Raw genomic sequence first — 20,536 nt, 5'->3', positions numbered from 1 at the left:
TATTATTACAATTTCTTATGCAGAGCACCGAGCAGGACCCGTTTTTCTCTATCTTGTTATGTTCTTCTTCTTCTTCTTCCTGCAGGTGATAAACTCGTGAGCTCAGGCCCCAGGAACCGTGAAGGATTGGGCCGTTCAGAGGGCGAGGATGCTGTGAGGATGAGATAAGTTTTCTCCACCAGCCTCAGTTAAGGAGGGGAGGAGGAGGAGGAGGAGGAGGAGGAGGAGGAGGGGAGGGAAAGCAGGTCCTGAAGGTGACGATGTGTTTCTCTCTCTCTCTCTCTCTCTCTCTCTCTCTCTCTCTCTCTCTCTCTACATTTCTGCTTTCGTCTAAATCTATCTTATGCTTTTATATAATTCAGTGGTTAGGACTCTCGTCCCATCACCAAGATGCCCCAGATTCAAATCCGAAGCGGGTCAGAACACTTTGGACCTCTGTTGATCCGAGCATGGTTTAATGTACCTGGTAGTAAATCGACTTTGGTGGGTTACATCCAGAATGGAGAAGGGTACAGGGTAGCAACTTCATCCCAAAAATGACAGTAAATATACGAATATACATTGTATTTCATTACGTATGTCCGTGTGTATATAAATACAGCGTTTGTATATTACCACACACACAGAGAGAGAGAGAGAGAGAGAGAGAGAGAGAGAGAGAGTGAGCTTCAAAGACAGAGAGAGAGAGAAACAGAGAGAAAGAAGGAGCAAGAGTTTCAAAGAGAGAGAGAGTGAGAAAGAGAGAGAAAGAGAGTGAGAAAGAGAGGGAAAGAGAGTTTTAAAGAGAGAGAGAGAGAGAGAGAGAGAGAGAGAGAGAGAGAGAGAGAGAGAGAGGAGAGAGAGAGAGAGAGAGAAAGCTTATGTCAATAAAAAAAAATTGGAATTCCAAGCATGAAATCTCCTATCTATCGCTTCCTGTACCTTCCCCAATATTGACCCACACCCTAACCCCGCTCCCCCCCCCAAAAAAAAAGAAACAATACAAGAAGATTTCATTCCTGTCTAATACCTGAATGGTTGCCAATCATTTCCATCTTAGCTTCGATGGCAAATTAAAAACCTCATTTTGCCAAAAACGAGAACCCTGCGTCTCTCTCTCTCTCTCTCTCTCTCTCTCTCTCTCTCTCTCTCTCTCTCTCTCTCTCAACAGGGAGGGGGGGGGAGAGATTTCATAGAGTGAAACTGATATATATTTGATATTTTACCAAAAAATATAAAATCGAAAATTGGCATCTCAGGACAATATGAGAATTGGACGGAAGTCCTCCCAGGAGAGTCGAGGAGTGATCAGCTTTCTCTCTCTCTCTCTCTCTCTCTCTCTCTCTCTCTCTCTCTCTCTCTCTCTCTCTCTGCTCTCCTGTAGCCTAGAAACGTCTCTTGTACCCATTTTGTAGTCTTCTGTAGCCTACAAATATTATATCTGTCTCAGGTACCTATTTTGTACAGTCTCCTGTAGCCTGGAAAACGTATATACCTTTTTTATGTACCCAATTTGTATTCTTCTGTAGCTTACAATATATACTTTTGTTGTATATGTATATGTATATGTATATGTATATGTATATGTATATGTATATGTATATGTATATGTATATATATATGTATATATATATATATATATATATATATATATATATATATATATATATATATATATATATATATATATATATATATATATATATATATATATATATATATATATATATATATATATATATATATATATATATATATATATATATAGGTTCTTCTGTACCCATTTTGTAACCTATTCTTCACTACAAGGAATTGACGTCACCTTTGCATTCCGAAAATCTGAAAATTACAGATTTTATGTAACCGTTACAAAAGTACTTCTCTAATACAAGCTACAGTAGATCCAGGTTTCATAAAACTCATGTAATCTGTAAACCCAGACCATGACGTAAAGATGCTGTATCGCATTTTGTATCGTTAAGAGAAATACCTGCATCGCATTCTGTATCGTTAAGAGAAATACCTGCATCGCATTTTGTATCAAGATAAATAGCCGTATCGCATTTTGTATCGTTATGATAAATAGCCTGTATCGCATTTTGTATCGTTAAGATAATTAGTTGTATCGCATTTTGTATCGTTAAGATAAATACCTGCATCGCATTTTGCATCGTTCAGATAAATCGCTGTATCGCATTTTGTATCGTTTTGTAGAAAAGTGATTGAATTTTAATACCGAAGTTTTTTCCACTTGAAAAGATTCACAAATCTGTCATTGCAAAATATTTAATCAAATATTTAATCTTTTTTCTCAACAAAATAATGTTGTTTTCTAAGTGTCTAATATCTTGGGCACTTATTAACTTAAATATGCCAGTACTGAACACTTACTTAATCGGGTATTTAAGTCCTTTAAGATACAAGAGTTGTGTCAATAAGTTTACAATCGTTTGGACATCCACTATCTATCTATCTATCTATCTATCTATTTATCTATCTATCTCCAGCTTGTCATGAAGGTACCGTCCTCATTCTTTCATTTATCTTCCAAATCCTCTCTCTCTCTCTCTCTCTCTCTCTCTCTCTCTCTCTCTCTCTCTCTCTCTCTCTCTTTCCCATTGGCCCACGAACTGTTGCCATATTTCCCCTGGCTTTCGCCTTGAGGACCAATTAGCCACGGTGTGGCGTCCTCAACACTCATTCCTCCTCCTCCTCCTCCTCCTACCCCCTCTCCTATTCCTCCTCCCCCTCCTCCCCTCATTGCAGCGATCAACGGAGGAGGAAAATTTGCACTTCTTCTTCTTCTTCTTCTTCTTCTTCTTCTTCTTCTTCTTCTTCTTCTTCTTATCTCTGTAACTCCAGCTCCTTCCGTCATATCAGCAGCTGGACTTTAAAGAAGATCATGAAAGCCTCCAGTTGCTAGAGTGAAATGGCTTTCCAGAAGTGATCCTTGAAACTAAGGGCTTTCCAGAAGGGTCCCCCTGAAAGTAAGGGCTTTTCAGAGGGCTCCCCCTGAAAAGAAGGGCTTTCCAGAAGTGATTCCTGACACTAAAGGCTTTCCAGAAGTGATCCCTGAAACTAAGGGCTTTCCAGAAGTGATCCCTGAAACTAAGGGCCTTCCAGGAGGCTCCCCCCGAAAGTAAGGGCTTTTCAGAGGACTCCCCCTGAAAAGAAGGGCTTCTAGAAGGCCTTTAAACAAGGGCTTTACAAAAGGCTCCCCTCCCTGAAACGAAAGGCTTTCCAGAAGGCGGGCCTCCTCCCCAGAAGGAAAACTTTTCCAGATGGTCCCCCTGGAATGAGGGGCTTTCCAGAAGTACCCCCTAGAACGAAGACTTTTCCAGATGGCCCCCCTGGAACAAAGGGCTTTCCAGAAGGTCCAACAAAACAAGGGCTTTCCAGAAGACCCTTCCGGAAGAGCTTTCCAGATAGCGTACCTGGAACTAAGGGCTTTCTAGATAGTCCTTATGAAAACAAGGGCTTTCCAGAAGTCATCTCTGGAAGAAAGGACTTTCCAGGAGCATTTCCCTCTGAAAACAAGGCTTTCCAGAAGGCCCTCGGAAACAAAGGCTTTGCCAAAGGCTCCCCCTGGAACGAAGGAATTTCCAGAGGGCCCTCCTGGAACTCTCTCCCCCTCCCCCCAAACAAAAAAAAACAACAAAAACAAAGACCTGCTGGCGGTGGCGATGATGAAAACGTCCACTACTTTTCCAGAGACTTACGTTCATGGGCGTTTTCGGACAGGCCGCGGAACAACGATGTCAATTATGGGATTCCGGAGCTGTTTATGACCCAACCTCGACCGACATGGAGGGGGCGGGTCATATATAGGGAGCTGACCCCTCTCTCCCTTCCCCTAACACTCCCACGCCCCCTTCCCCCTGGAGACATCTCCTTCCTTATAACCACTAACACACCAGCCCTCTATAGTCCATTGGGCGATGACAGGGTGAGGGGGAATCTTGAGAAAGGGAGAGGGAGAAGGCCCCTCCAACCTCATGATACAGGGGGAGGAACCTCTCATGGAGGAGGAGGAGGGGGGAAGGGGGTACATGGCAATCAGAGAGAGAGAGAGAGAGAGAGAGAGAGAGAGAGAGAGAGAGAGGGTGGACTTTTAGTGAGGGGAACGAGAGAAACTGATTGTTGCGGTTTGTGATGGTTTATGGGCTAATCAGGGTGGCTTTGGTTATGACGCCACTTAACTCATTCGATGAATAATAAGAATAGAAGGGATTTTGGACGTTGTTAAAGACAGAGGGACTTTTGGACGTGAATTTCCAGTGAAATAGCCGCGATTCTATGCCCAAAAAATTATTGGTTGATCTAAAATCTTATTTGGTATGTCTCCAGACTTCCCACCTTCGACTTAACTCCAATTCCCCAATCCTTAAAATCCCTATCTTTTTCACATATCCTGCCATCCTATCGTATCCTGTCATATCCTACTGGGCCCTAATTCATCCTGGCCCCCCTCGTCTTGCTTGATTACGGCACAACACTAAAAGGTCGCAATTAATATCTTTGTAGGACACTTAACCTTTTGGGAATAGGCTGATGCATCACTGGACTGACTGAGTTCAGATCTCCCCATAAAAGAGTATATTTAGATTATAAAAATTAAATTGAACTTAATTTCACTGCGCGAATAGATTTTTTTATACTTCAATGAGAGCAAGAAATTGAAAAAGAAATATATAAAAAATCAAATTCAAAATTCATAGTTAAGGTAAGAAAATAAAATATTAAAAAAAAATTTCACCAGTAAATTATTTAAAGTAAATAAGAACAAAAATTATTGAGACCAAGATAGACAAAACATTATTATTATTATTATTATTATTATTATTATTATTATTATTATTATTATTATTATTATTATTATTATTATTATTATTATTATTATTATTATTATTAACTATTAACTTTCACTTACTATAGTCGACTTACTACCAACTACACAATCCACTTCTTCACTTTTTCGGTCAATGAAGGCACAATGTACGATAATACCCTCCCTCGGGGAATCGAACCCGTGACCTCTCGCAGGTCAAAAGAGTGCCCTAACCACTATTATCATAATAAGCAGAAAACCGTTTTTTAATGACATTTATGAAAGGTGAGGAATTTTTGGGAGGGAGTAGTGAGTAGTTGGGCGTACTTTGGAGGAGTTGGAGTGGCTGGAGTAAGGAGTGACAACTCCAGGAGTTACTGTTTCATTCTGCTATGATGAACCATGACTTAGAAGTGTTTTTATTTTTAGATAGGGAGTTGTGGAGTTACTGAGAGGGAGTACTGAGGAGTTAAGCCAGAGCATTGAGGAGTAGCAGAAGGAGTAGATTGAGAGAGAGAGAGAGAGCCTTTGCCTGAGGGAGTGGTGGAGTTACAAATCTGGAGTACTGAGGAGTTAAACCGAAGCACTGAGGAGTAGCAGAAGGTAGAGAGAGAGAGAGAGAGAGAGAGAGAGAGAGAGAGAGAGAGAGAGAGAGAGAGAGAGAGAGGAGAGTAGATAGTGGAGGAAGAGCGAGTAGAGCGAGTAGAGAGGAGAGAGAGAGAGAGAGAGAGAGAGAGAGGACATTAGGGACTTCGCCTCAAGATTAATATTCATGAAGCTTGAGTGCTGAGTGACCATCCGAACACAGATCACTAACATACCGGGCATTCCTCTAATTGTCGCAACTTCGGTATATTAACCCAGGAGGACAGAGAGAGAGAGTCTCTCTCTCTCTCTCTCTCTCTCTCTCTCTCTCTCTCTCTCTCTCTCTCTCTCTCTCTCACATACATTCTTATATCGGATACAATATACATATGCAGTACGTAATTTAATACATGCAGATAAATTATGTGAATCTCTCTCTCTCTCTCTCTCTCTCTCTCTCTCTCTCTCTCTCTCTCTCTCTCTCTCTCTCTCTCTCCTCTTCTTCTCTCTTCTTCTTCTTCTTCTCTCTTTAACTTCTTCTAAGCTTACAAAGAAATATATTCTTCTTTGGAAAGACAAAGAAATATATTCCCGTGAGGAAAGAGAGAGAGAGAGAGAGAGAGAGAGAGAGAGAGAGAGAGAGAGTTCAAATGATTATACAAATTATTATAATTGCACGGGAAAGCGTACTCATTAAATATATAATTTCATTCGACTGCTAAGCAGAGAGAGAGAGAGAGAGAGAGAATTCAGATAATTACATCTGCATGTTCCAACATACGAATTACAAATATATCTTACCTAATAATAAATGTATGTGTTTGAGAGAGAGAGAGAGAGAGAGAGACAAAGAGAGAGAGAGAGAGATTCACATTAACGCATAATATAGCATTCGTACTCAACACGTACAGGACAGGTTGAAGATTAAAAAAAAACATACTTTCTGAACGACTCTATCCCACCGGTAATTACCTGGTAGTTTAATCTAGCTAATTAGTAATATTGAGTAGATTCCATCAACTATCAATCTTGTCACACACACACACACACACACAGAGAGAGAGAGAGAGTCAATTATAGTTCCCACGAGGAACAAGTACATGAATGAGACACACTTTGAGAGAGAGAGAGAGAGTAGAGAGAGATTTGTATAAGGACCCATCAATTTAATATTGTCATCTATAGCTCTCAAGAGAACAAGTTGAATGTAAGATACACACAATCAATCTCCCTCTCACAGGACAGAGAGAGAGATATATAATTTGAAAGGCCCAACAAACTCTAACGAGGACAGAGAGAGAGATATATAATAGACAGAACCTAAGAGAGAGAGAGAAAGAGTCTCTCTCTCTCTCTCTCTCTCTCTCTCTCTCTCTCTCTCTCTCTCTCTCTCTCTGTGACGTAGAAATGAAGGCTAATGATCGCAGCCTGTCACATTCCACTCATACCTTCTCCCAAATATTATCACCGAGGCAGGGACCCGACTGACATCACCTGAAATTCGGCTAACCTGACCCTGGGTCACATTCCTTCTCACACCCCACCCCCCTCCACTCCACACCTCCCCCCTACCCATGCCCCTAAACACAACCCCCTCCCCACGGATGGGATGTAGATTCATTTTATATATTTTTATCTAATTTGCGGTACTTTTTGCTTTTATTTAGTTTATATAGAATTTATAAATAGTATTATTATTCAATATGCATAAATATTATTATTTAAAGCAGTATTATTATTCAATATATATATAGAATGTTATTACATGAAATGTTATTATTCAGCATATATAAAATATTTTATATCAAATAATGCTATTGTTTGATAGATATGTAATATCATTTTATTAAATAGTATTATTATTTAGTATATATATATATATATATATATATATATATATATATATATATATATATACATATATATATATAAATAAATATATATATATATATATATATAAAAAAACAGTATTATTGTTAAATATATATACATATCATTGTACAAAATAGTAACATTATTCAGTATGTATAAAATATTATATTTGATATAAAATTCTTTTCTAAAATATATACAATATTATTGGATGATATTGAATTACTTTCTATATAAAATATAAAAAAAGCATTAATATCAAATATATATTCATATAAAATATGCCCCGGGTCTAATCCCTAGGGGAAGTAGAGACAGATTATCTCCGTTTTCTTCACATCCCATTGCGTCACTTTTCATACAAGCAGTGACTGATGTACTCGGTGGTTAGTCAACAATAGTGGGTAGCAGTAGCCAAGTAAAAGAAAAGAGTGGGGCTTGCAATCTCACCCCAAAAGACTTAGATTTTTCAGATTATGAAAAATCTGAAACTTTTGGGATGGTGTTGCTAGACACACACTATTCCTTGGCTCCTACCCACAACAGTCGACTGACCTCCAGGATCTGAGCCCAAGTTGGGCTTCCCATCCCACCCAGGGATCAGTCAAAGGTTTCTCGATTATGCAATAATAATAATAAGCCATTTGCCATACAACCAATATTCCCAAACAATGGGGGTAAGTCATAACCTCTTCTGTTTAAAATCCTTAATTATTCCTTCTATCTATTCCTCTATCTATTTATCTATCCACCTATCCGCCATTTTGTCAGCCATCTTGGATTTCCACTTGACCACCGGCGGGCTAAACGTGCTACTAATGAGACTAAGACACAAATTAAATTATATATTTGTATATAATCTTCCCAGTCCTAAACGGTACATAATATTTCCCCTTTACTCTTACGGAAATCCTACCCCGCCCACGAGGGCGTGGTGTCGGCTTACCACTGGCAGCCCCTCAATTAAATAATTGGGCGGGGTGAGCGCCCCCCACACACACGCCCTTCCCCCCTCCTCCAAACACCTCTCCACGCCCACAGGGGCTGTGTCACGTCAGGTGCAGCCATCTGTCGGCCGTTCGGGGGAAGCTCTGAACTTCTTCTTCTTCTTCTTCCTCATGGCTGGATTCATTAAGTGGGGCCAGTTGCTTTCGATGTTTTTCGTTAATTTCCGTTATTTTTCGTTGTACGCGCTTCGTGCGTTGCGTGTGGAGGTGGGTGATTGGTGGGTAGATGGGTGAATGGGGAAATGGGTAGATAAGGAGAGATAAAGAGATAAACAGATAGAAAGAGAGAGAGAGACAAGAGAAGAAAGGAAAGCCAGCTCAGTTATCAACAATGTAGTTTGGGTCTCGTCATCTTCAGCTCTCTCTCTCTCTCTCTCTCTCTCTCTCTCTCTCTCTCTCTCTCTCTCTCTCTCTCTCTCTCTCTCTTCGTTGCTGGTCAGTTTACAACGCTATGGTACCCGTGAGGACCTCCAATCTTTCCCTCCCCACTCTCTCTCTCTCTCTCTCTCTCTCTCTCTCTCTCTCTCTCTCTCTCTCTCTCTCTCCTACTAGGAGTCTTGGTCCTGCGTAAGTTTTTTCGTTTTTCGGTTTATCCAGAACATAATTCTCTCTCTCTCTCTCTCTCTCTCTCTCTCTCTCTCTCTCTCTCTCTCTCTCTCTCTTTATTCTACCTTACCTTTATGTTTTGTCTATTCCTTTATTTAACTCTCTCTCTCTCTCTCTCTCTCTCTCTCTCTCTCTCTCTCTCTCTCTCTTTCCTACATTCTACTATTCTTTTTTACCTTTATGTTTTGTCTATTCTCTTTTTATTAACTTATGTTTTGTCTATTCCTTTAACTCTCTCTCTCTCTCTCTCTCTCTCTCTCTCTCTCTCTCTCTCTCTCTCTCTCTCTCTCTCTCTATCCTTTATATTTTGTCTATTCCTATTTTTAACTCTCTCTCTCTCTCTCTCTCTCTCTCTCTCTCTCTCTCTCTCTCTCTCTCTCTCTCTCTCTCTTCTACCTTACCTTTATATTTAGTCCATTCTTTTTTTTTTTCTCTCTCTCTATTTCTTTCTTCTCTCTCTCTCTCTCTCTCTCTCTTCTCTCTCCCTTACCTTTATGTTTCTCTCTATTCCTTTATTTAACTCTTATTCTCTCTCTCTCTCTCTCTCTCTCTCTCTCTCTCTCTCTCTCTCTCTCTCTCTCTCTCTCTCTCTTGAACAAATGCAGTATTACATTACATGGCATTACATGACACGTATCAAAAGGAACTGAAATTAAAGGATAACCTTTAACAAAAACACAAAATATTTGACCCTCTAAGTTTCCAAATAAGGTCAAGATATTGATAAGCGATTTAAAAATATATAGAATATTATTAACATGACCCTCTGTCAATATAGTATAGACGAGGAATGCCCTCATGGTTCGAAAACTGTCTGACCTTTTGTGAAAAAAATTATATTTGACACCCCACAGTGTCCAGACCAACGCTGAATTTTAAACAGTGGCTAGATTCTTAAAGAGCAAAGGTCGGTTTCAAAGGTCAGTGGAAAATGCAAGCAAATTATGACCTTATACGATGGTCAAACTCGACCTAAACAAAAACACGAGAGGTCAAAGTCAGATTCATAAAATCTCATAGCAAAAAAATTTTTCAAAGATTAAAAAAAAAATAGGGTCATCTTCTCAGCCGCCTCACTGGGACTCATTACTGTTAGAGGGTGAGGTCGACCTTGGCCAGAATCGTCGAGGGGGACCTTACGTGACCTTACATGACCTTACAAAACCTTACAAGAATGTTAACACCTCCTGTCTTTGTGGCTTCAGGGTAGGTACTTGTCTAAGGGAAATCATTTTTTAGATATTATTTTATTAAATAAAATTATTTCTATAAAATACGAGTTTCATGTATATATATATACATATCTCTCTCTCTCTCTCTCTCTCTCTCTCTCTCTCTCTCTCTCTCTCTCTCTCTCTCTCTCTCTCTCTCTCTCTCTAAGAACTCAGGTTCCTTAACTATCCTTGAGTTCACAGCTGTACGCCAAGTGGGTCCTCTCAATTTTGGGAGTGAGTGTGGGCGTTCAAACGAACGCCCAAATTGACGCCCTGCCCCCTCTCCCTCTCCCTCTCACGCCCACCCCCTCACTACCCCCTCCCCCTTCAAATCAGGTTCATTTACACCCACTTCCCCTCGTTGGCCTAAACTGCTTATTTCCTCCAAGGTCAAATAGGGTGAAATTCCCTTTGTTAAGATTTTGGGCAACACAGTGCTCTGACCTACTGCTGCTGTTTGTGAATAATATTGTTTGTTTATTTTCGTTGTATATGCTGGTGATAATAGGTGGATATGGCAGAGACTGTGAGAGAAGTTGAACAGCAGGGGTTGGGAGAGAGTTCCTGAGTTTGGTGGACTGTTGAAGGAAGGACAATGTATGTGGTGGCGATGGGGTGGCTTGACAGGTGTTACAGTGACAATTGGGGAAGCTGTTGATGATGCGAATGATTTCTATATATATATATATATATATATATATATATATATATATATATATATATATATATATATATATATATATATTTATAAATATATAATTTGCACAATTCTTAATATAGTAGGATGATAAACAATTGTAGAATTTATCATTCAAAAACCAATAACATATACAATAAAATAATAATAATAATAATAATAATAATAATAATATTAATATCAGTTTTACACGACAGTTGTGACACTTACCCTCCTTCTAAACAGCAAAAATATTAAATAAATTGAAAAAATGAGACAGAACTGTCAGCACGACCACAACCAACAAAAGTACAAATCAGTCCCACCTGTCAGTCCAGACAGGTGAGATATTGAAAGGATCACTCACCTGTATGAACTGAAATCCACAATCCTAGTAGGATATACAAGGACACCTGCCAATTACCCACTCCGAGGAGTAGCAGAGTGCCTTCCATACTGCAGGTGAGCAACCTCGTAAGCCTCATGGCGCCCTGGAGTTAACTCCCTCCTTCAGAATCTAAACACAGACACACAAACGCCCTCCGGAGTGGCTACTCGGAAGCGGTGGCTAGGAGGGAGGCACTTTGATGACGTCACTGAAAGCCCTCTCTCGCGGCTCTGCTGATCATCACTGCGTTCGAGATAGATACAGCGTTCGGGCGTTCGTGGCGCGAAAATTGTTTGTTTTTTTGGATTCAGAGTACTGTTTCTCTTTTGTTATTTTGTTTTCCGTTACTTCTTTCTTTTTTATTTTCTTTTCTTTTATTTTTTTGTAATTCTGGGATCACTGGTGCACTTGTAAAGCGTCTTTAGAGCGGTATAAGTAGGCGTTCACCATTGAGATGGCATCTGGAAGGGAATGGGAGATTTTAGTGAGAATCATGACACAGTGTTGAGTTTGTGTTATAATCTATTTATCTATATATATCTACATCTATAGTATATATATATATATATATATATATATATATATATATATATATATATATATATATATATACTGAATATGTATATATATATATATATATATATATATATATATATATATATATATATATAATATATATATATATACTTAGATGAACCATCTAAATAAATAATGAAATAGAAACATTAAAAACAACTTTTACCAAATTATCACAACCAAAAGAAGGCCCCACTAAATCCTGCCAAGGTTTTTTTGAACGCCCGCCCCCTTCCCCCTTCAACCAAAATCAGGGACCCACCTACAGTAAATAATGAAATAAAAAAATAAAAAAAAACAACCTTTACCAAATTATCACAACCAAAAATGGGCCCACTAAATTCTGCCAAGGTTTTTTCAACGGCCCCCCTTCAACCAAAATGGCGACCAGCATAAATTCAGAGACCACATTCACTTAAGAGTTAGAAAAGACAGCGCACTTTATAATGTGTCAAGTTTCCCGACATAAATTCAGCTGCTCCTTTTTCGTAATCTTTGGGAGAGGAAATTCTCTTTATGTTCGTCCGAAGAAATTTGAATATATGGGAAAATAATGATTGTTTAAAAGGGTTTTTTGGGGGGAATTTAGGTCGGTTTAGATGTCTTGCAGATTCTTAAAAAGATTATGTGGATGTATGTATGTATGTATGTATGTATGTATGTATGTATGTATGTATGTGATTATATCTGATTTGTTGAATTGTATTTATTTTATTCTTCATTATTTTTCTCGCTGTTTGCGTTATGTATGTATGTATGTATGTATGTATGTATGTATGTATGTATGTATGTATGTGATTATATCTGATTTGTTGAATTGTATTTATTTTATTCTTCATTATTTTTTCTCGCTGTTTGCGTGACTGTGTATGTATGTATGTATGTATGTATGTATGTATGTATGTATGTATGTATGTATGTATATGTGATTATATCTGATTTGTTGATTGGTGCCTATTTTATTCTTTATTTTTTCTCGCTGTATGTATGTATGTATGTATGTATGTATGTATGTATGTATGTATGTATGTATGATTATATCTGTTTTTTATGTATCTATGCTTCTGTTCTTCACTTTATTCTTGCTGTTTAGATGACTGTATATTTAAGTATGCATGTATGTATATATGTATGCATGTTTGTATATATCTATTATGTATGACTATATATGTTTGGTTGATTTGACCTATTTATATATTAGCTTTTATTTTATCTTGCTATTTCTATGTATGTATGTATGTATGTATGTATGTATGTATTATTTATGTACGTATGTATGTATACGTCTGCTTTGTACATCTGTACGTATTTATGCATTTGTTATACATTTTATATATTTTTATGATGAGTGTAATATTCTTTTAATGCATAATTTTTTAAGTAAATGACATTTCTGTACTGTTACTTGTCCAGAAATATATATTTTATATATTTCTTCATATTCATAATCACCATTCACCATCTTATCTATAATTATCTGTTTTAAATTATGATTATTTATTTATCATTATCACTGAGCAGTGTTGCATTTATGGGTTTTCAATGATACCAGTGATGATCAAGTACTTATCCGAAATATAATTCTGGTTTTTGAGTGATAATCGTATTACAAAGTCACTTTCCCTTTTAGGGGGGGTCAAGCCCCGGCCAAAAAAAGGTCATTTTGTCGCCCGTCCAAAAGAATTTAATCCGTACCTGAGACGTACTGTCATTCAATGCCTGTCTAAATAAGGACAGAAGTCATTGTAAGGTACAGAAAATTCGCTACGGAGAATTCTCTCAAATTCTCCCGCGTAGGCTCAGCGTCTCATTATTTATTCCTCTTCTTCTGCGACTAATGAGAGAACCAGACGGCCGACGAAAACTATGAGAGAAATAATAAAAAAAGAGAGCAATTCCTATGCCTTCTTTTTAAGAGCAGTCTTCTCCCCCAAACCCCCTCCCCAAAAAAAAAAATTGGGACGAAATATACAAGCCGCTGACGACAATACGACAATCATTTGGGGGGGAAAATAAACAATGGGTGACTTTCTCCCCTCCCTCCCTAAATCCCCTAACCACCTACATCCCTCCCCCTTCCCCACACCTTCCCTCTCCCCCTTTTGCATACAGTGATGAGAGAGACAGACAGACGTACAGACAGACAGTCACAGACCGTTTCTTCATCCCGAAGGCAGAGGGACGTTTGGTAGCATATATCGAAGCACAGGGGGGGAGGACCTATACGTCCCCAGCCATTCCCCCGAAACCCCCCGAGTTCCCTAGACCTTCCTCCGTTCCCCCGGAACCCAAATCCTTCCCCAGGGCATCTCCAACACCCCCCGGAGCCCCTGGAGGACCCCAAAGTCACAACGGACACTGTCAATTGAGCAGCTATCACCAGCCACATCACAACAAAAGGAGATGGTTCTCCGATGAACAGGCCATTGTGTTCTGAAGGTAATCCTCCGAGGAGTCTCTCCCTCCTCCTCCTCCTCCTCCCCCTCCTCCTCCTCGCCCTCTGTTGCTCATACGCTGCCCTTCGAAATGTGGAGAGATGGGGGAGGAAGGGATACACGGGGCCTGGTGAGTATTGGGGAGGGGAGGGCCGTCCTAAGGGCTCTCAGGGGTACACGAATGAGTGTCCGTTCTGTTTCCTTAGAATTTAGAGACAGGGGATCGGCGATGATTGGAACTTTTGCACGTACACGTACGACGTACATGTACGTATTTACGTGCGCATGCACTTACGTACATGAGCTTCATCCTCCCTGGTTTGGTATAATGATCATGTGGCTTGGCGGGTGGTACTGTGCGAAGTTTTGGATAAAAATAAAATTGCGAAAATTGACCTAAATTCCTACTGTAAATTTATTAGATCTTCACAGCTGTTACCCATTCGCCCACTGACCACAACTCTTGCCACGCCATTGTACAGAATTCGATGAATCACTCATTTCCTGTCATTTCTAATATTGCTTTTTTCCATCCTTATCTCATCTCCTTTCTTTATTGATTCGTCTCCTAAATATTTCTTTCCATTCATTTTATTTTCGATCTTTCGGCGCAATTCTTCTCTCTTCTGTTAACCATTATTTCCCCGTTCCCTATTCCTTCTTATCCGTCTCTCATTCTCTCTCTCTCTCTCTATTTACAAATCCTCTATTCCCATTTATCAGTTCTCCCATCCTCCCCCGTTTCCAAAATCTATCTTATCTCACCGATCTTTCCCTTGTCTGTCGACTGTCAGTCGCTTTTGGCTTCGTTATTCTCTGCTCTAAACATCGTCTCTTCCTCCCGTTCTATTTTCGTTGATTCTCACGATTCTGTTTTTCCTTTTTCAGTCTTCTTCCTCTTCTTCTTCTTCTTCTTCTTCTTCCTTTCTCCCCCATCTTCGTCAGGTCCATCACGATTCTGTTTTTCCTTCTCTATTCATCTATATCTTCTTCTTCTTCTTCTTCTTCTTCTTCTTCTTCTTCTTCTTCTTCCTTTCTCCTCCATCTTCGTCAGGTCCATCACGATTCAGTTTTTTCTTCTTCATTCATCTGTTACTTCTTCTTCTTCTTCTTCTTCGCCAGGTCCAACACTGCGCCCGCCCCCAAGCCTCTCTCTCTCTCTCTCTCTCTCTCTCTCTCTCTCTCTCTCTCTCTCTCTCTCTCTCTCTGTCCCAAAGGGAGGGGACATAATCGCTTTTATTATTGCGCCAAAGTCAGGTAAACAGCATTAAAAAACTTACCTGTAGCCAGGGTAATATATATCGCAAAAGGCCACTTGACAATTAGGTTAAGGTAGTTGAGTCATTAGGCCCAGGGAAGCGTGACTTCCTGTAGTAGTAGGAAGGGGAAGGCGCCCCCTGCCCCCTCACAGAGAGAGAGAGAGAGAGAGAGAGATGAGAGAGAGAGAGAGAGATGGTGCGGTTTTACCTTAGGTGCCAATAGGTGCTGTTTCAGACCCACGCGTGTTGTTATTTTTTTCCAGGCTTGAAAAGTCCTGTGCTTCTCCAGGAGTCCTCACGTCCAGAGTTGTGTTCCTATAGGACACAGGGTTCCTACAGATGCTGGAAATCCCTGTGCTTTTCAGAAGTCCTGCGTATCCTACAGGAACCGAAATATCCTTCAGTCTGAAGGAAAGAAAAATTGGCCATTCGAAATGATCCTGTTCTTTCCATGAGGCAAACGAGAGTCCCTTGTAGGATCTTCCCATCAAAAGCAAAATAAAGTCCCATTCAGTCCAAGAATCCTTTCTACATCAAAGAAGAAGGGTTACACTTGATTTCCAAGTCCTGCGAGTACTGTGAGGATTAGAGTAAAAAGTCCTACACGCGTCCTATATATTAAAAGTTTCATAGAAATTTCATAGAAGCGCAGGAAAGGCCTATATCCTTCAGACGACCAAAAAAGTCCTGCAAGGACTCAGATATCTTCATATCAAAATTAAAACAAAGTCCCACGCAATCTGAAAGTCCTATAACATGGACTAAATTATCCTTTAACGGATATTATAAAAGTCCTATTGGGTCTCGCATTGCAAGAAATATCCTTCTATCACAAAAAGTTCCGATTACAAGTCCTACACCTAAAGGATGTATCAAAATATCCTTCAAGGAACGTTCAATAAAGTCCTACTGGCTTTGCATTGCAACAAACATGCTTATATAAAAAAGTCCCGTTTACAAGTCCTACACCTCAGAGCATGTACTAACATAACATATCCTTCAAGCAATGCACGAAAAAATTCCTACTGGGTCTTGCATTGCAAAACAAAGTCCTATTTGTCCACCAACATCATGGACCAAAATATCCTTCAAGGTGTACACAGAAAAGCCCTATTGGTCTTGCATTGCGACAAATATCCTTGTATTAAAAAAAAAAGTCCCAAGAAGTCCCAAAAAGTTCAATTTTCCCAAATACAGGCTATTAGATGGCCCACTTCAAGGAATACACAGAAAAGCCCTGCTGGTCTTGCATTGCGACAAATATCCTTGTTTTTAAAAAAAAGTCCCAAGAAGTCCCAAAAAGTCCAATTTTCCCAAATACAGGCTATTAGATGGCCCACTTCAAGGAATACACAGAAAAGCCTTATTGGTCTTGCATTGCAACAAATAACCTTATATTAAAAAAAGTCCCAAGAAGTCCCAAAAAGTCCAATTTTCCCAAATACAGGCTATTAGATGGCCCACTTCAAGGAATACACAGAAAAGCCCTGCTGGTCTTGCATTGCAGCAAATAACCTTATATTAAAAAAAGTCCCAAGAAGTCCCAAAATGTCCCAGTTGCCCAAATACAGACGATCAGAGGACCCACCGTCACCCAAATGCCAGGCAGCCGGATAAAGAAATGTCAACAGACACTTTTGCTGATGTGTGCACTTTTGGCTAATTGCATTTCAACCTCCAGGTGATTTTGAGGTACAAGGCCCTCCCCACCCCAACCCACCCCACCCCATACCTATACTAATTTGTTTAGGGTAAGAGGTGCATGTACATTGTGTACATATAAACGAATGAAGATTTGAGTCCTATATATATATATATATATATATATATATATATATATATATATATATATATATATATATATATATATATATATATATATATATATATATATATATATATATACTTCATTCCAATTAGCTCACTTGTTAGTTCAGAAAACACCACACGAAAGAGTTTAGCAAAACTCGAAACAAACTTCTTCTTATAAGAAATCGAGTAAAAAAAAAAAAACACGAGCGTGAAAGAGAAACTGGACAAGAAAAAATCAAAATAAACAAATAAAAAAAAACTTCCCTGGCAAACATCTCAAAAAAAAAAAACTTAAATATATAAATATTTCTCTTCAAATCTTCATGACGGGTTTTTGCCAGCGGGAGTAATCGAGAAGGCGAGTTCGTTCTAAAGAGAGAGAGAGAGAGAGAGAGAGAGAGAGAGAGAGAGAGAGAGAGAGATGGAAAAAAACACAAACTTCGCTTCAGTCAGGACCAGAGGGCCCGGTGAATAGTCATTTCTTAATTAAAACTACAAAATAGTCCAGATAGTCACCCGTTCCTCTTACGGTCACGAATTAGTGCTTGTGAACGTGTCTTGTTCTATGGCTTGTGGACTGGTCCACCCTTCTTTTTTTTTGTGGAGGGTAAGGTTGGGGGGGAATGGGTCTTTTTGGGGTGTGTCTAAGAAGGGGAAGGTTGGGGTTATTTTACGTGGGGTGGGGAGACAGAGACACTGATAAATAGGAGATAGGGAGAATGAAATGATAATTCTTGAGAAAACGTGAATGTGAGAATTAATGTTTTATGGCTTGTGGACTTACGCACGCCATTTTTGGGGGGGTTAAGGGTGTCCTGGTACACCCTTTTCTGGTGGTGTGGGAAGGGGGAAGGTTAGTGGGGTGTTTTTAGGTGGGGGTGGGGAGACAGAGACGCTGATAAATAGGAGATAGGGAGAATGAAATGATAAAAAAAAAAACCTGAAGGTAAAAATGAAGACATTAAAACGAGAATTTGAATAGTAGACAGCAAAAATGTGATAAACTTAATGATAAACAGGGAACTGAACAGAATGGAGAGAATGACGTAAGAAAGGATAATTTGGGAGATCAACAGGAAATGTGAAATAATTCAAAAATTCAAAGAAAAGAAAATAGAAAAAAAAAATAGGAATTGAAAGATAAAAATTTACAAATACAATTTTGATTTTTAAAGATTAAAGAAAACGCATGAATAAGAGAATTTAAGAGAAATAGGTAGATAAAAATACGATAATAAATAAAAAAAATAATAATAAAGAATAGGAATTAAGTAACAAACGAGAAGGCGATAGACCAAAAATTTTATAAAGGTTAGATAAGCTACGACAAGTTATTCTAATAAAAGATGGAATAATAAAGACTGATGAAAAATAATAATAAAAATGGAAAAACGAGGATACAAAGATAAGAAGAGGAATAATTGATAAAGGCATCGAAAATATAAACTAAAAAAAATAGAGCATTCTAAATCGATATTCTTTTAAAAAATTGACTTGTCTGATATACATGAAGAGACCAAAAGTCAATTATAAAGATTTGAATAAAAATGAACAACGCAAAAATGAGAAAGTAAATTATGCACACTGAAAAACGAATGTATGAGATGAAATAGAATCAGCAAACATGAATAAACTTAATAAATTAATAATCTTGAAGATGACATTGATAAAATGCGATTACGCAGTTCGAGTAAAAAAAATTTAACCAAAAAATAAGTAAAAATATAAAACCTAAATTAATAAATGAATAAAAAAAATAATTTCATGACCGAATGAATGACTGGATTAATTTATGAACTAATGAACGAATCAATAAATGTATGAATGAATAACGTGATAGTTTTTAGTGAAAAAGAAACTGATTTCTGTCAATAAATGCAAATTAGGACAGACGGAAGTCATTATTTTTTTGTGGGAGCACCGAAGGCAGTAGCGGGAGTTTATGGCTCCTTCGAGTCATGCTAATGATGGTGTGCGCCTAACACATCCACAATCGCACCCTACCTTATTAAAAGTAGAGCTTCTCCTTAGTGATTTCACAGAAATAAATTTCCGACTCACGTCGGGATCGAACCCCGGTTTTTCCTGTGAGAGTCCAGGGCGTTAGCAATTCCTCCGCAAAGGTCATAAAAATTGCTAATGCCCTGGACTCTCAATTGAAAGACCCGGGTTCGGTCCCGATGTGAGTCAGAAAATAGATATATATATATATATATATATATATATATATATATATATATATATATATATATATATATATATATATATATATATATATATATATATTTGTAATTTATAAAATTGTACATGAGAAAGTTATTGAAGAACAGAGCATTTTAAGAGGAACTAATTAACAAAAATCATCAAAATTGTTTATAAAAAATAAATCAGAATACATTAAAGCATCAGAATAAAATCTCAAACAAGACAAAAATCAATAATTTTGGCAGAAAATTCACGAATTTTGACTCAGTGACTCATGACAAATAATTTTTTTTTCTGACATAAGACTGAGAGAGAGAGAGAGAGAGAGAGAGAGAGAGAGAGAGAGAGAGAGAGAGGAGGAGAGGGAGAGAGAGAATAATTTAAACTGCATTCAGTTGAAAAGACAACGTCGGACAGATCAAGCGATCGAAAGAGAGAGAGAGAGAGAGAGAGAGAGAGAGAGAGAGAGAGAGAGAGATTACTTTGTATTCCGCCGCCTTCCCAGCAATGGGAAACAAAAAGCGTGCGCTGAATGCCAAACAGCTTCTTCTCCCGTGTTAAACAACATTTTATGACATATCAAAAACGCCGGACATTGTTGTTAATCACTCGGTACCCGTCGGGTTCTCGTATCATACGAGAGCGTCCTATTGACGGTATTTGCGCTCCACGTGTATCGTTTTGGCTTATCGTTGTTTGTGGGTTTGTTTTTTTTTTTATAGGCGTTTGTGTTTGGTTTGTTTTAGGGTTGTTTTGTTAATGATGATGATGATGATAGTAATGGTAATTTGTGTTTGTGTGGGGTTTAAGTAGTGTTTGTTTAATAATAATAATAATAATAATAATAATAATAATAATAATAATAATAATAATAATAATAATAAAAAATAATAATAATAATAATTATAACAATAATAGTTATAATGGTAATTTGTGCGTGTAAGCTTAAGATAGGCTTTCTTTAATACTAATAATAATAATCATAATAAAAATAATAATTTTTGTGTTAGGTTTAGCTAGGATTTGCTTAATAATGATAATAATAATAATATATGCATGTAAGCCTAGGGTAGGTTTTGTTTAATAATAATAAT

General features: G+C 38.2%; 1 protein-coding gene across 9 annotated transcripts in view; it reads right to left on the bottom strand.

The window, feature by feature from the left end:
• The window catches only part of LOC136855869 (lachesin-like), a 112,431-nt gene that overhangs the window by 29,085 nt on the left and 62,810 nt on the right, over window positions 1-20,536 (bottom strand). For all 9 annotated transcript variants that reach the window (XM_067133265.1, XM_067133264.1, XM_067133267.1 and 6 more), the window contains one exon: window positions 11,135-11,616. In XM_067133265.1, the coding sequence (XP_066989366.1) occupies window positions 11,135-11,252 (118 nt within the window). In that variant the 5' untranslated portion in view covers window positions 11,253-11,616. The remainder of the gene's footprint in view (window positions 1-11,134; window positions 11,617-20,536) is intronic.

The sequence above is a fragment of the Macrobrachium rosenbergii genome, chromosome 33 (genome assembly GCF_040412425.1).
Source record: "Macrobrachium rosenbergii isolate ZJJX-2024 chromosome 33, ASM4041242v1, whole genome shotgun sequence".
Lineage (NCBI taxonomy): Eukaryota > Metazoa > Arthropoda > Malacostraca > Decapoda > Palaemonidae > Macrobrachium > Macrobrachium rosenbergii.
This window is presented reverse-complemented; position numbering and strand designations above follow the sequence as displayed.